Below are 12401 nucleotides of genomic sequence, written 5' to 3' on the forward strand. Positions count from 1 at the left end.
AGCTGCCCAGTTCTCAGCGGTGCCTCTCCCAGTGCCATCTGCTGGTCACTGCCTGGCTGGGCTGGACTGGCCAGTGACCTCAGAGCACCCCAGGCCAGCTGGGTTCCTGGAGGACAGCTGGTGCTGCCGGTCCTGCAGCAGGGCTTTGGGAGAAGGGAAATGTGGAGCTGCAGGGAAAAGCAGGGGCAGGAGGATGGGGAAAAACAAAAGGCAGTGTCAGATACCAGCATCACTCCAGTGCTGATTCTGTGCTAAACACAGAATCTGGGGATGTGCATTTGTGTTTTAAGATTTTTTCTATACCACAAAGATGAAACTGTGTGTGTTTACAGTGTGAGAGGCTTGTGCTGAGCTTCCTGAAACAGGGAACCACAAGTGCTCCAGACATAGTTTTTATTTCTTTTTTTTTTTCTCTGGGCTTTTTTTCTCTTGCTTCCCTCGCCCAAGAATTCCTGGTGGGGACACATTTTTACTTTACACTCAGCTGGATGCTCAAGAAAAATTCCCTACGTCATCCTCAATCCCCATGGCCTCCTGCTGCTTGTACACAGGTTTTAAAACATTGAGTTACACCCTTACAAAAAGCAGCATGTGGATGCCTTTTGGAAAGCCAAAAAACCCCTTCAGGACCCACAGAAGTCACGTTGTCTTTTAGCAATTCTTTGTAAGCACATAATTAAGAGCATTTTACAGATATAATAAGTGGCTCCCAGGTGTCCAGATCCCCCAGAAAGAGAGTGAACAGATTTTCACAACAGGATTTATTCAGTGCATCCTCGAGATGCACAAACAGAGCAGCAGTGGAGGGTCTGAATAATGGCCTTCAGGTCATCCTCCACCTCATCTGTAAGAAATGAAAGGTTGCAATGACCAGAGAAGGGGCTGTATCTCCCCATTATCTTCCTTCCACCCTTCTGCAAAGCTTGTCAGATATTTAACACATCTGACTGGGAATCCTCAGGTGAAGGCAGGAGAGACGTGGGGTAACAAAACACAGTGGCCCAGACAATGCCAGTGGTCCTGCAACAGGCTCAGGAGCCTCCAACAACCTCTAACAATGTCCCTTGTATCTCTGGAGCTCAGATTGTACCAACACACCTGGGGACTTGATCTCCTTCACCACACACACACAAATTACACATCAAGAGGAATCTGTATCTAAATTAAAATACACAGAAATGATGCAAAGAATGAAGCCATGCAGGGAAAAGCTACATGAAGGAGCTGATGGCCTCTCTCAGCTCTGAAGGTTTCTCTTGTGTGCGTGCACACAGGTGCAGGCACAGGCGTAAAATAAATCTGTGGCATTGGAGTAACTGAGGAATGGGACATGTGCCAGAGAGCAAGAGAGAGGGAGGAGGAGAGAGGGAGGAGGCAATTGCTGCAGTGTGAGGAGGAGAGGGGGGAACAGCTGGGTAGCACTGGCCAGAGCTACACCAGAACCAGGAGGAAACAGAAATCCTCAAAACAGCCACTCTGTTTGGACAAGAAGGGAAAGAGGTAAAACTTGTCCAGAACTGAAAGAAACATATGGGGAGGGAAAAGGGCATTTCTGCTGGGAACTCATCCTGACAAACACCAAGGCCAACCACCATGTCTCATCTACAAACACCAAAGCCAACCCCCATGTGTCATTGTCCCCAGGTCACCCTGCTGTCCCCAGGTCACGCTGTGCTGGGGCCTGCGGCCACATGGGAATGTGGGTGGGGAGAGCTCAACACTTCCAGCCTGGAAATGGAACAGAAGCCAGGGAAAAGGAGAAGCATCCAAGGTCACCAGCATGATGGCAAACACCCTCCTGCCCTCAGGCCTCCTCAGGAAGGGGACAAAGCTCCCCCAGGACTGCCCTTGTCTCGCTGGGGCTGAGGCAGAGAAGGCAGCGCAAGGAGGGACAGTGGGAATTGTCCAAGGAGTCTCCTGAGCCTACCAGGGCTGTGGAACAACCAGTGCTGACAAAAGCCTTGCTGAGGGGTGCAGGGACAGCTGAGGAAGAGCCTTCAGAGCAGAAGGTCCAGCAGGATGGCACTGGGCAGGAGGAAGAGTGGAAGCCCCAGGCAGGTGCTGGGGGCTCCACCGTTGGGCGGAGCAGCACTTGTCTGGTCTGAGTTTGTGTCCAGTTCTTCTGTGTCCAGTGCACCTGCTGGAAGAAGAGAGGAAAATGTGGAGTTAGAGGGAAGATCTGGAATAAAACCTCCCAATCATGCAGGTGTGCCATGATGTGCCCTGAGGCACCTGAGGCAGCAGAGCTGTGCTCCAGGGAAGCTGTGCGTTAGTGGGAGCAGGCTGTGAACAGGACCATGCTTCAGGGGCATCCAGCCAGCCCCTCAGGGTTAGAGCAAACAGTGAGGAAAAGGCTTGGTGCCACATTCAAGAGGAGGATCCAAAGGACCAGTGTGACACTGCTCCTCCCAAGCCCTCTCCATGCTGCTTGGGGATCCCTGAGTGTCCATGCCACGACAAGCTCCACGCTTGCCTTACCTGAGAGGGAGGTCTGGAAATGGGGGCTCGGCCCCTTTTTGTCTTTGGAGGATGATGTTAAGCGCAAGAACGTGGGCTCTTCAGGGCTGAGGACCACTGACTCGGAGGGGGTTATGAGCTCAGCTCTATTGAAACCTAACTTCATCTCTGGAACAGCTTGGCTGGGGGATGGAGATGGGCTGGAAAAGGCTGATTTCTCTTTCCTGTCCTCTTTGACACCTTGCTTTGTTTCTGGGACAGGTCTGGGGCTGAAGGCTGAGCCCGTGCTTTCTGATAAGGCTGGATCCTCTGTAGTGAAGGAGCTAAGAGGCTCTCCAGTGTCTGCTTCTGGAGACAGTTTATAATCTGGGTCTAAGGTGGGCTCAAAGAAAAGAGTGAGCCCAGTTGCCTCAGTAGGATCAGGTCTTTCTGGTTCTGGCTTTGTGGTCGTGGCAGTTTTCAGTTGTGCCTTTGCTGTTGTGACAGGTGCTAGTGCTGTAGCAGCAGGTCTTGGCTTGGCTGTAGTGGTGGTAGATGGTGTGGTGGGTGTTGGTTTGGCTGTGGCTGTAACAAGTTTTGTCTTATTTACAGCTGGGGTGGGTTTTGCTGTGGTGGGTGTTGGCTTGGCCATAGTTGTGGTTGGTTTTGGCTTGGCTGTAGGGGTGGTTGTGGTGGGGTTTGGTGTGGTGGGTGTTGGTTTGGTGGTAGTGGTGGGTCTCGGGGAGGTGGGTGTCATCTTGGTGGCAGTGGTGGTTGTTGGCTTGGTGGCAGTGGTTGTTAGGGCAGGTTTTGGTGTGGTGGATGTTGGCTCAGCCATAGTGGTGGTGGGCTCTGGCTTGGCTGCAGTGCTGGTGGCTGCTGGCATGGTGGGTTTTGGCTTGGCTGTGGCCATGGTGGCTGCTGGTGTTGTGGGGCTGGCTGAGGTCGTTGTTGGGAGTGTGCTGGCAGGTTTTGGCTTGGCTGTGCTGAAGGGTGCCTGTGCTGGGGCTTTGGGTTTGGCTGGGGTTGGGAGTGTGGCTGTGGGTGGTGGCTTGGCTGTGGTTGTGGTTGGAAGTGTGGTTGTAGGTTTTGGCTTGGCTGTGGTAGACACTGGTTTTGAAGCTTCAGGCTTTGCTGTGGTGTGTACTGATGTTGTAGGTGCTGGTTTGGCTGTGGTGTGTACTGGTGTTGTAGGTGCTGGTTTGGCTGTGGTGGACACTGGTGTGGTTTCTGCTTCAGCTGTGGTGTGGACTGGTGCTGTAGGTTCTGGTTTGGCTGTGGGCTCTGGTTTGGCTGTGGATGTGGGTTCTGGTTTGGCTGTAGGTGTGGGCTCTGGTTTAGATGTGGCTGTGGGTTCTGGTTTAGCTGTGGGCTCTGGTTTAGCTGTGGGCTCTGGTTTGGCTGTAGCTGTGGGCTCTGGTTTGGCTGTGGGCTCTGGTTTAGCTGTGGGTTCTGGTTTGGCTGTAGGTGTGGGCTCTGGTTTAGCTGTGGGTTCTGGTTTGGCTGTAGGTGTGGGCTCTGGTTTGGCTGTGGATGTGGGCTCTGGTTTAGCTGTGGGCTCTGGTTTGGCTGTGGATGTGGGTTCTGGTTTAGCTGTGGATTTTGGTTTGGCTGTAGCTGTGGGCTCTGGTTTGGCTGTGGCTGGGGTAGATGGCCTTGCCTTTGTTGTCACAGAGGCCGGAGTGGTCTCTTCTACAACGAGTTCTGGTGAGAGATGAAAAGTGCTGTGGGTTAGGGCTGGCTCAGCTGACCTCACTGGATCCCCTGCCCTGAGCAGGACCAGCAGAAACCAGGGAGGGGCTGAATCAGCAGCTGACCCCTCTCAGGTCACTCTGGGCCATCCCCCACTCTGGGGTTCCCAACCTGGACACATCTCATGTCCCTCACAACCTCCTGCCATACAAGGGGCAAAAATGCTGCCTAACAGGGTACAAGCCCCTCCTTATCTTAAGGCAGTTGTCCTGTCTCATGGTCCAGCCCTGGAACTGCAGTTCAAGGGCTTCTGGCAGCTCCAGGAGGGTTCAGAGCTCAGACCCAGCCCAGGGTCTCAGTCCCAGCAGCCCCTCCAGGGCCATGCACGGCTCTGCTCACTCACCACACAGGTTGTTCACACAGACTGTGCCCGGGGGACATGTTGTACAGGAGGGTCCTTCCACATAGGGCTTTCTGCCTTTCATGTTACCCCTGGAAGCAAAAAATGCCAAGATAAAGAAGATGTGAGAAAAGGGGAAACACCCATCCCAGAGAGGGGGCTGATTCAGCTGGGATCTCCCAGCCAAGGCAAAACTTGAGATGAATGTAGAAAACAGCTCTTGGTCTCCTGCCATGGCCTGTCAGGGCCGCTTAATCACCAGCCTGACCCCAAGGCAGAGAACTCCATGGAGCTCATCCCTCACCCCCTCAGAACAGAACAGAGCAGGGCATGGGCATTGGGACAGGGAATTCTGTCTCACTTCTGCTCCAGACCCCCAGGAAGCTCTGCAGCCAGGGTGCTCCTGGTGCTCTCAGCAGCTCCAAGCACTTGGTGCCAAGGCTGGTGCCAGGGCTGGGAAGGGGGACCCAGCTCTCCTCCCACGTCCAGCCCTTCCTGCTGCTGGAAAAAGGCTTCTCCACCCCATGGCAGGAGAGAACAGGGCCCAGGGCAGGGAGCTGTTTGTGCCCTCAGCTACAGCCACTTCAGCCTTGGGCAGCTCTGGGGAAGAAGGTCCCTCCCTGGGTGTCTGCCAGGAGCTGAACCAGCCCTCAGCAGTCACAATCATGGGCCAACCCTTCCTTGCTTTGGGACCAACCCAAGATAACAAAACATTATTTGGAACTTCTATTTCTGACCAAGGACAAAGCCTGCTGTGACATAAGGACTGAAGTCAGAGCATTTCCCCACAGAAACCCCACTGAGATGCCCCAATCCATGCAGGGCTGGGACTTACGGGGGATAATAGTTACAAACAAGCAGGTGCATGTTCTCTGTTTCGATTCCATCGATCTTCTCACAAAAATGCGCCCCACAGCCGATCTGATGCGTGCTTGACCAGACCACCTAAGGCAAAGACCAGGGAGGAGGTGAGGGGATTGTGTGAAGGCAACCTGTCCCCTGGCTGCTCCAAAACCTCCTCATCCCACAGAGTGTGCCCCAGATCCCACATCCCCACATTGCTTTGGCATTCAGGATCCACCTCTGCTCCTACCCAAGCTGTGAAGAAACACTCAGACTTTGTCTATCTGAGAAAATCTGGCAGCCAGGTCTGCTGGGCAGCCTCCCCTCCCCCCCAGCAGCTGGTACCTGGGTGTAGTGGCCACACATCTGCCCGGGGACACACGTGGATGTTGTCAAGTTGTAGAATTTCTCCTCCCCGTTCCAGTCTTCCACGGCGAATTCCAGTTCCAGGGTTGGAGCCATGGCAAAGAGGTTTTCTCCCCGCCGGCCCCTCTCCTTGTTGTGGTCCCAGATGCACTTCTCTGCATAGGATTGAGCAAGGGCCTCCAGCTCCTTGTCCCAGGTCTGAAAGGAGCTCGGTGTCAGCACACAGAGAGGGACACTGGGCTCCCCAACAGGAACAAGGCACTTACCAAGGGCCCTGCACTCTCTGCAGTTTCCCCACTCATGAGGAAAATTCAAACCCCTACCCAACACAGCCCTCAGGAGAGGGGAGCTCTGTGGTCAGTCCTAGCACAAACTAAACCTTGGGTTATGGGTGAAAGAGGAGAAGGTCAGGGCACCAGCACAACTCTCACAAGCTCTCCTGGAGCTCACCTGACACCATCATGGAACATCCTCAACTCACTCTGGAGAAACCATGAAGTTGTAGAAGAAGGAAGGAAGGAAACCCGCTGTGAGCCATGCCAGAGGGTCCTGGGCCATCCCTCCTCACCCAGAGTGGGAACAGGAGGGGAATGGGACACATCTCTCCTGGCAGCTGTACAAAGCCTGGGAGCACACACTCCAGGGAAACATCTCAGGAGCCCCCTCTGGAGCGGCACCAGCCGAGCCCCCGGCCACAGGGATTGCAGGAGGAGAACAAGGAGGAGAAGGAGGGGAGGAGAAGGTGGAGAGCTTTTCTCACAGGCATGCACATGGGGAATCCTGCTCTGCAGCTGTTTGGACCATCCTTGATGCAGAGAACAGCTTGGCTGCTGGAAGGCAGCCCTGCAAACAGGGGGTCGTGAGGGGGAACCTTCCTGGACAGAGCCAGGGCTGGATCCAAAAGGTGCCAGACAGGAGGGCATGGCACCATTGGGGTGTTGAGGGGATGAGGCCAGCCTGAAGGCACTGGGGGGAGGAAACACCTGGATGGGACACAGAGTGTTGGTTCACCTCCCCCCATGGCCCCAAGCCACGCTGACAGAGATGGCTGCAGACCCAGTGTGGGGAGCACACGCCCCTCTCCCTCTGGCACGGAGCTGGGTTCCATAAATGGGGGACTCACAGCTGCAGATTTGCCTCATTAGTGAAATGGCTCTAGGCTACAGATTCCCCCCTTCAACTAAACATTTCCAAAGCAACCGGCCCCATGTCCCAAAAGGAAGCAGAGGGTGACCTCAGCCAGGCACAGAGCCACGGCAGCAGGTGAACCCAGAGGCAAAGACAGCCCAAGCAAAGGTCCCAGGAGGGAGGTGAGGACGGTGTTCTCATGGAAAACCTCTGCTAAGGAGTCATCAGGGCTGCTGTGAGCTAAACATTCGCTGGGCTTTAAAATGAAAAAGCTTTTGGCTCTAGACTGAGAGCAGGTTCTGTGTGTTTAAGCAGGAGCAGAAGCTGCAGAGGGAGCATCTCAAAGCACAGGGGCTGCAATCAAAGATTCAGCCAGGAGCAGCTCCCACAGGTTTGATATTGCACTGACTTAAGGACCTCTCTTAATGAGAGATCATTTCCCTCAGGCTTTCTCTAAGATTTTGGCTCCAAAGCCCTGACACTCTGAGTTTGCTGTGCCTGGTAGGTTCGATGGGTCATGGCTCAGTCCCCTTTGAGTCTGCAGTCACTGGTCAAGCCTTTTCTCCCTGAATTTAACTTTTGGCTTCTTCTAATTTTTAAGCACCCATTTACCAGCCCACAAAGGCTTTACTCATTCTGGCCAACTTCTGGGCCAGGCAGGGAGATGTCCTTCAAGTACACTGTGACCCAAAGAGGAAAGGGCTCCAACTCTCCATGATAAACAATTATCCTTCTCTGTGTGATTCGCAAACACGGACGAAAAATCACGTGTAGTGCAAGATAAAAGTTGATAGCCAACTTTTAATCAAATCAAGATTCTGAACAGGACAAAAAAGCAGCACCAGAAACAAGCTTGTGTTTTGGTCCTATTACAGGTCCTACTGATGTGGCACCTGACTTGATTTCCCCAAGCAAAACAGGGGATCCTGCATCTCCAAGATGCCAAGTCATGGTGAGGATTAGGAGTGTATGAGCCCAAATAACTGAAAGAACTCGACTTACAAGTTGACATTCCCTCCAATAGATAAAAGTACCTTCACCTGCAAAGGCAAACACAGAGCACTGTGTGATGTCCCACACAGCAGGATTCCCTCACCACCTCTTGGCAAAGCCATGGCAAAGTCTCCAGCTCGTGGCACCTGCTCATGGCAGGGCCTCACCTGCCCTTCCTGCCATCACAGGAGCTCCAGCAGGCACTCGTGTGACTGAGAGCTCATCACTCTCAGCAAGAGCATCTGGGGACTCACATCACACTTAGGAGCTTCCAGGAAATGATCAAAGACAACTCCAAAGATAAAGAGAACTCTTCTCTTTAGAGGCAGTTCAGGGAACCCCTCCACTGACACCTACTTGTAACCCTACATGAGAGCTGCTCTGCCTCCCCTAAGGAACACCCCTATCCCTCCTTGCATTAAGATCGAGCCTAGGACCACACAAACACCCCAAAATTCCTCTGTAATAAAAGCCACTTACCATCTTCATCATAGCCATGGCAGGAGGAGAGACCTGGGAGCGATATTTATTATGCTCATCCACGATGATTTTCTTTTCTTCATCACTCAGGGACCAGCTCAGCTCCAGCACTGAGAGCACCAGGAGCAGGGGAGGAAGACCTGAGCTCAGCATCGTGCAGGCAGCTTCTGCTCTCAGCAGCCCACGGCTCTGGCAGTCAGATTTAAAGCACCTCCCAAAAGCCAGGAACACCCAACAGCTCGAAGATTGGGGAGGAAATGTATTTATTAGAGTTTTGGAGCCATGAAGAACACACCCATCTCACATATCGGCCTTGATGGAGAGGCAGCAGTGCCAACGAACACGCAGGGTCACTCCCCAGACAGACCCTGTGCCTGAACCCTAATCCCTGGGCTGGCATTCTTCATCCAAACCTCTGCTGCTCCAAACCTCAGCCATCCCCTGAGCCATCACTTACGGCTCCTCTCTTCTACCTCCTTTCCCTTTTCGCCTAATTAACAACAATCCCACAGCAGTTGACAAAGCCCTGTTTTCACACGGGTCTGCCTCCGTCCCTGGAATGCAGCTGCGTTCGAAACAAAGGCAGCAAGATTCGATTGCTGGGAGCAGTTTGCAGCACAGCAACAACCCGGAGTCACTCAGAGCCCACCTGGGCCAGCCCCGTGTCTGTGCTGGGACAACATTTGGCACTGAGGAATTCCCAGCTGCTGGGAATGGGGGGCAAGCAGAGGGTTGATACCTCTTCTCTGAACCACCAGGAGAGGGGGGAGCAGGAGAGGAAGAACGGGGTACAGAGCTGAAATTGCCCCAAACAGGGGAGTTGAGAGAGTGTGGCTGCCCCGGGGCTGGCTGGAACGAGCAGCCCAGGAGCTGTACGGCACAGGCTGAGCTCTCTCCCCGCACACACCTGCAGGGTTCAACACCCGCTCTACAACCCCGAGCAGCCCAGGAGCTGTGCGGGACCGGGCTGTGCAGGACCAGGCTGTGCGGGACCAGGCTGTGCTCTCTCCCCGCACGCACCTGCAGGGTTCAACACTCGCTCTACAACCCCGAGCAGCCCAGGAGCTGTGCGGGACAGGCTGAGCTCTCTCCCCGCACACACCTGCAGGGTTCAACACCCGCCCCGCAGCCCCGAGCCCCCCGCGCTGCCCCAGCCTCGCTCCCCATCTGTGATTGTGCAAGCGGCCGGCCCGGCTCCAGCAGCTGCGCTGGGATCGCACACAGCCTGCTCGGGAGGATCCGCGGGTGGGCAGCTCTGCGGAGCCCAGCCAAGGTAATCACACGCTGCCTCCCCCTCCCCTCCCCACTCCCCAGGCCGTGCTGTGTCGCTTTTCCTCTGGTTTTGGACCACACGGATCACCTCTCTCACCACAACAGCTCCCCTGCTGCCCCTCAGATCTCTTAGCTCTGTGTATCACATTGTCCTTCACTAGCTCTGGGGTCAGCCATTCCTCAATCGTCCAACAATTCCTGCGAGTGGGGTCTGAGGCCAACATCTCACCAGGCCTTCAACTCAAATGGTCAAAGCAGAGATTGCCGTGCATTGCTAAGGCAAATCTGTCTCTTGATGGAGACACCTCAGCACATGTGCTGCTGTATCTCTGGAGACCTGGACAAACATGTAGAAAACATCAACACAGGCTCCAGCTCCTGCTGGCCAGCTCTCTGTGGCCTGGCTTACAAGGAACAAGGCAGTGCTGAGAATTATAGAACCATGGAATGGTTTGGGTTGGGAAGAACCTGAGAGCTCATCTCATTCCAACCCCTCTGCCACAAGCAGGGACACCTTGCCCTAGAGCAGGGCAGGGGCTGGTCTCTCCAATGTGATGGGGAGATGCAGGGCCAAGCTCCCCATAGCCCCTGGCACTGCAGCACCCTGGCTGAGCCCTGCAGGAGACAGTGGCAGCAAGGATGAAGGAAAATGGGATATGCAGAGCTTGTGGGGAAGAGCAAACAGCCCTGGAGGAGTCATCACCAGGACATGTGGCTCATGGGGAAACGTAAGAGCTGATGCCTTTGGCAAGCACAGGGCTGCTGCCAAAGGGGTGCAGGGCCATTTCTCAACTCCCAACCTGCTCTGATGACTCCTGGAGCCAATGTCTGAAGCATCAAGATTCGCAGTGCGAGGTCCAAGCCCCACCCTGGGGCTGAGACACTCGTGTCCAGCCGGCATTAGGTAAGTGTGTGTGGAATGCAGCTTTCCTTCTGCTCACTCAAGGAACAGCCTGTCCCTGCACCCCAGGGAGCAGCAGCCTCTGCACGGGGACAGGAGCCACACACCAACACCTGCCAGGGTCTGCTCCAGCCTGCTGGCTCCAGGGAGGCACCACTCTGCAGCACACAAGTGACCAAGCCTGGGCTTCCACTGACTCACGTCTCGGGGGCTCCAGGGGCTGGCAGTGTCTGAGCAGGCTCTGCACTGGTGGGGCAGTGACAGGAGCTCTCTCTTCTCCCTGCTCACCCGGATTTATGAGCTCTGGAGGAGTTTATCATCTTCCACACTATTCATTCATCCATTCTATTATTTAAAAGTGCTGGGACACAAGTGTTGACTGAGAATCCCTCTGAGCTGGGCAGGGTGAGAGGGGAGTATTGTCCAAACCAGTACAGTGAGTGCCAAGGAGAGCTGAGGTGAGGGAGGCCACAGTGAGACACCCCATCTGTGACTCATCCAACTGTGTCTGTCACCACAATGCCTCAACAGCTGCAGGAACAGCCCCACTGCTCCCCATTTCACCTCAGCAGGTCACCAGGCTCTCAGGGAAGTCCCAGCCTACTGCAGCCTTTCCAAGGCTCTGTAAAACCGGAGCTCTAAATGAGGAAAAATCACCAGGGCTCACTTGCAGCTTTTCAGCTGAGGTATCAAAACCTCCCCTCTGGGCATCCCACCCTGCCGATGCAGAAGGTGTGAGCACCACTCCCCTCTGGCAGCTGATGACAGGAGGTAATCTGGAAGCCGTGCTGCAGACTGGGGCTGGGAAGATTTGGCCAAAATTAATTCCTTACCAACAGGAGAACTGCTCTCCTGTTTTAGTTATGCAGATGGTTGCAACGACATGGAATAGCAAAAAGCAGCCAGGATGCAAGATCAAGAAAGGTGGATCCTCCCCAGACCCTCACAAGACATTGTGGGAGCATTTTCAGCCCAAACATTGAGGAAATACTTGGAAGGTGAATGGACCTGCAGCAGCATAACCCCAAATGCAAATACCCAGCAGGGTCTGTGTGCTCACCCCAACCTTTCTGACCCGGCAGAATCTTTGCCAGGGTCACCCCAATGCCACAGTCCCCTTGATGCCAGCCCAGACATGGAGGGGGAAAGCTGCAAAAGCCTCCCTTGAATGTTTTGTGGCCTTCCCTGTGCAGCACACCAAACCCTGCCCTTGCCAAAGGGCCCAAATTGAGAATGAAGCCAAACCCCCCAAATGCTGTGTGGGCAGGCTCAGCCCCGCTGTCCTGGGGAGCAGGGCAAGAGGAAAGCGGATTTCCTTCTGGGTTGGAGTTTTCTGCTGCAAGGAACTCTATAAATAGGTCCTTGCACAACAGCTTGTCTGCACAAGTCAAAACCTTCAGGAAAACAAAACTCAAGAGTTTTCACAGGGTTCATAGCCCCACAGCAGGGATAAAACACCTAAATCCTGGAATTCTGTTCATCAGCAGCACCCTTGTACCTCCATGGCTCTCAGCAGGGTGGGGGAATCCAGCACTGCAAAAAATCTGAGTTTGCCCTGATGAGTGCCCTGATGTTGCTGGGAGGAGAAATGCTTTCCTGCTCTTTGTGGTGTTTCTAGGGAACTTTTAGGGAGTGCTGCACTGTCCTTCCCGCAGATGCAAAACCAGACGAGGTCCTGAAATGCTCTCGCAGCTCTGAGCCCTCTCCCCTCACACGGGTGAGGAGCAGCCTCTGAGGCTGCATTTTTATCATCTGCCCATAAGGCAGGGATGGATTTCTCCCCCAGAGGCAGCTCGGCAGCAGGAGCTCAGCCTGCAACTCGGCAGCAGAACGAGATTCTTTTTAATCTGATTCTTAACTACACCTGAAGCTGGCGATTAAATAAAGCTC

General features: G+C 54.3%; 1 protein-coding gene across 2 annotated transcripts; it reads right to left on the reverse strand.

Moving 5' to 3' along the window:
- Positions 1-748: 748 nt before the first annotated feature.
- Positions 749-9210, reverse strand: LOC117007052 (peptidase inhibitor 16-like). 2 transcript variants are annotated; one of them, XM_033079927.1, is made up of 6 exons: positions 8339-9210; positions 5717-5935; positions 5364-5473; positions 4532-4620; positions 2479-4140; positions 749-2140 (listed from the first exon to the last, which is right to left on the reverse strand). In XM_033079927.1, exons 1-6 carry the CDS (start codon positions 8489-8491, stop codon positions 1998-2000), a joined length of 2376 nt encoding a protein of 791 aa, XP_032935818.1. In that variant the 5' UTR covers positions 8492-9210; the 3' UTR covers positions 749-1997. The 2 variants fall into 2 exon arrangements, with proteins under 2 accessions (XP_032935818.1, XP_032935819.1); XM_033079928.1 differs by lacking the exon at positions 2479-4140.
- Between the last annotated feature and the right edge of the window lie 3191 nt (positions 9211-12401).

Source organism: Catharus ustulatus, chromosome 25 (assembly GCF_009819885.2).
Source record: "Catharus ustulatus isolate bCatUst1 chromosome 25, bCatUst1.pri.v2, whole genome shotgun sequence".
NCBI classification, from domain to species: Eukaryota; Metazoa; Chordata; class Aves; order Passeriformes; family Turdidae; genus Catharus; species Catharus ustulatus.

Excerpts from the sequence above, each read along its gene's own strand:
- LOC117007052 (XM_033079927.1), bottom strand. The coding sequence starts at position 8,491 with ATGCTGAGCTCAGGTCTTCCTCCCCTGCTCCTGGTGCTCTCAGTGCTG. Across the intron at positions 4,141-4,531 it reads CTGTGTGAACAACCTGTGTG|AACTCGTTGTAGAAGAGACC; the intron begins GTGAGTGAGCAG and ends ATCTCTCACCAG. Across the intron at positions 2,141-2,478 it reads TTTCCAGACCTCCCTCTCAG|CAGGTGCACTGGACACAGAA; the intron begins GTAAGGCAAGCG and ends CTCTTCTTCCAG.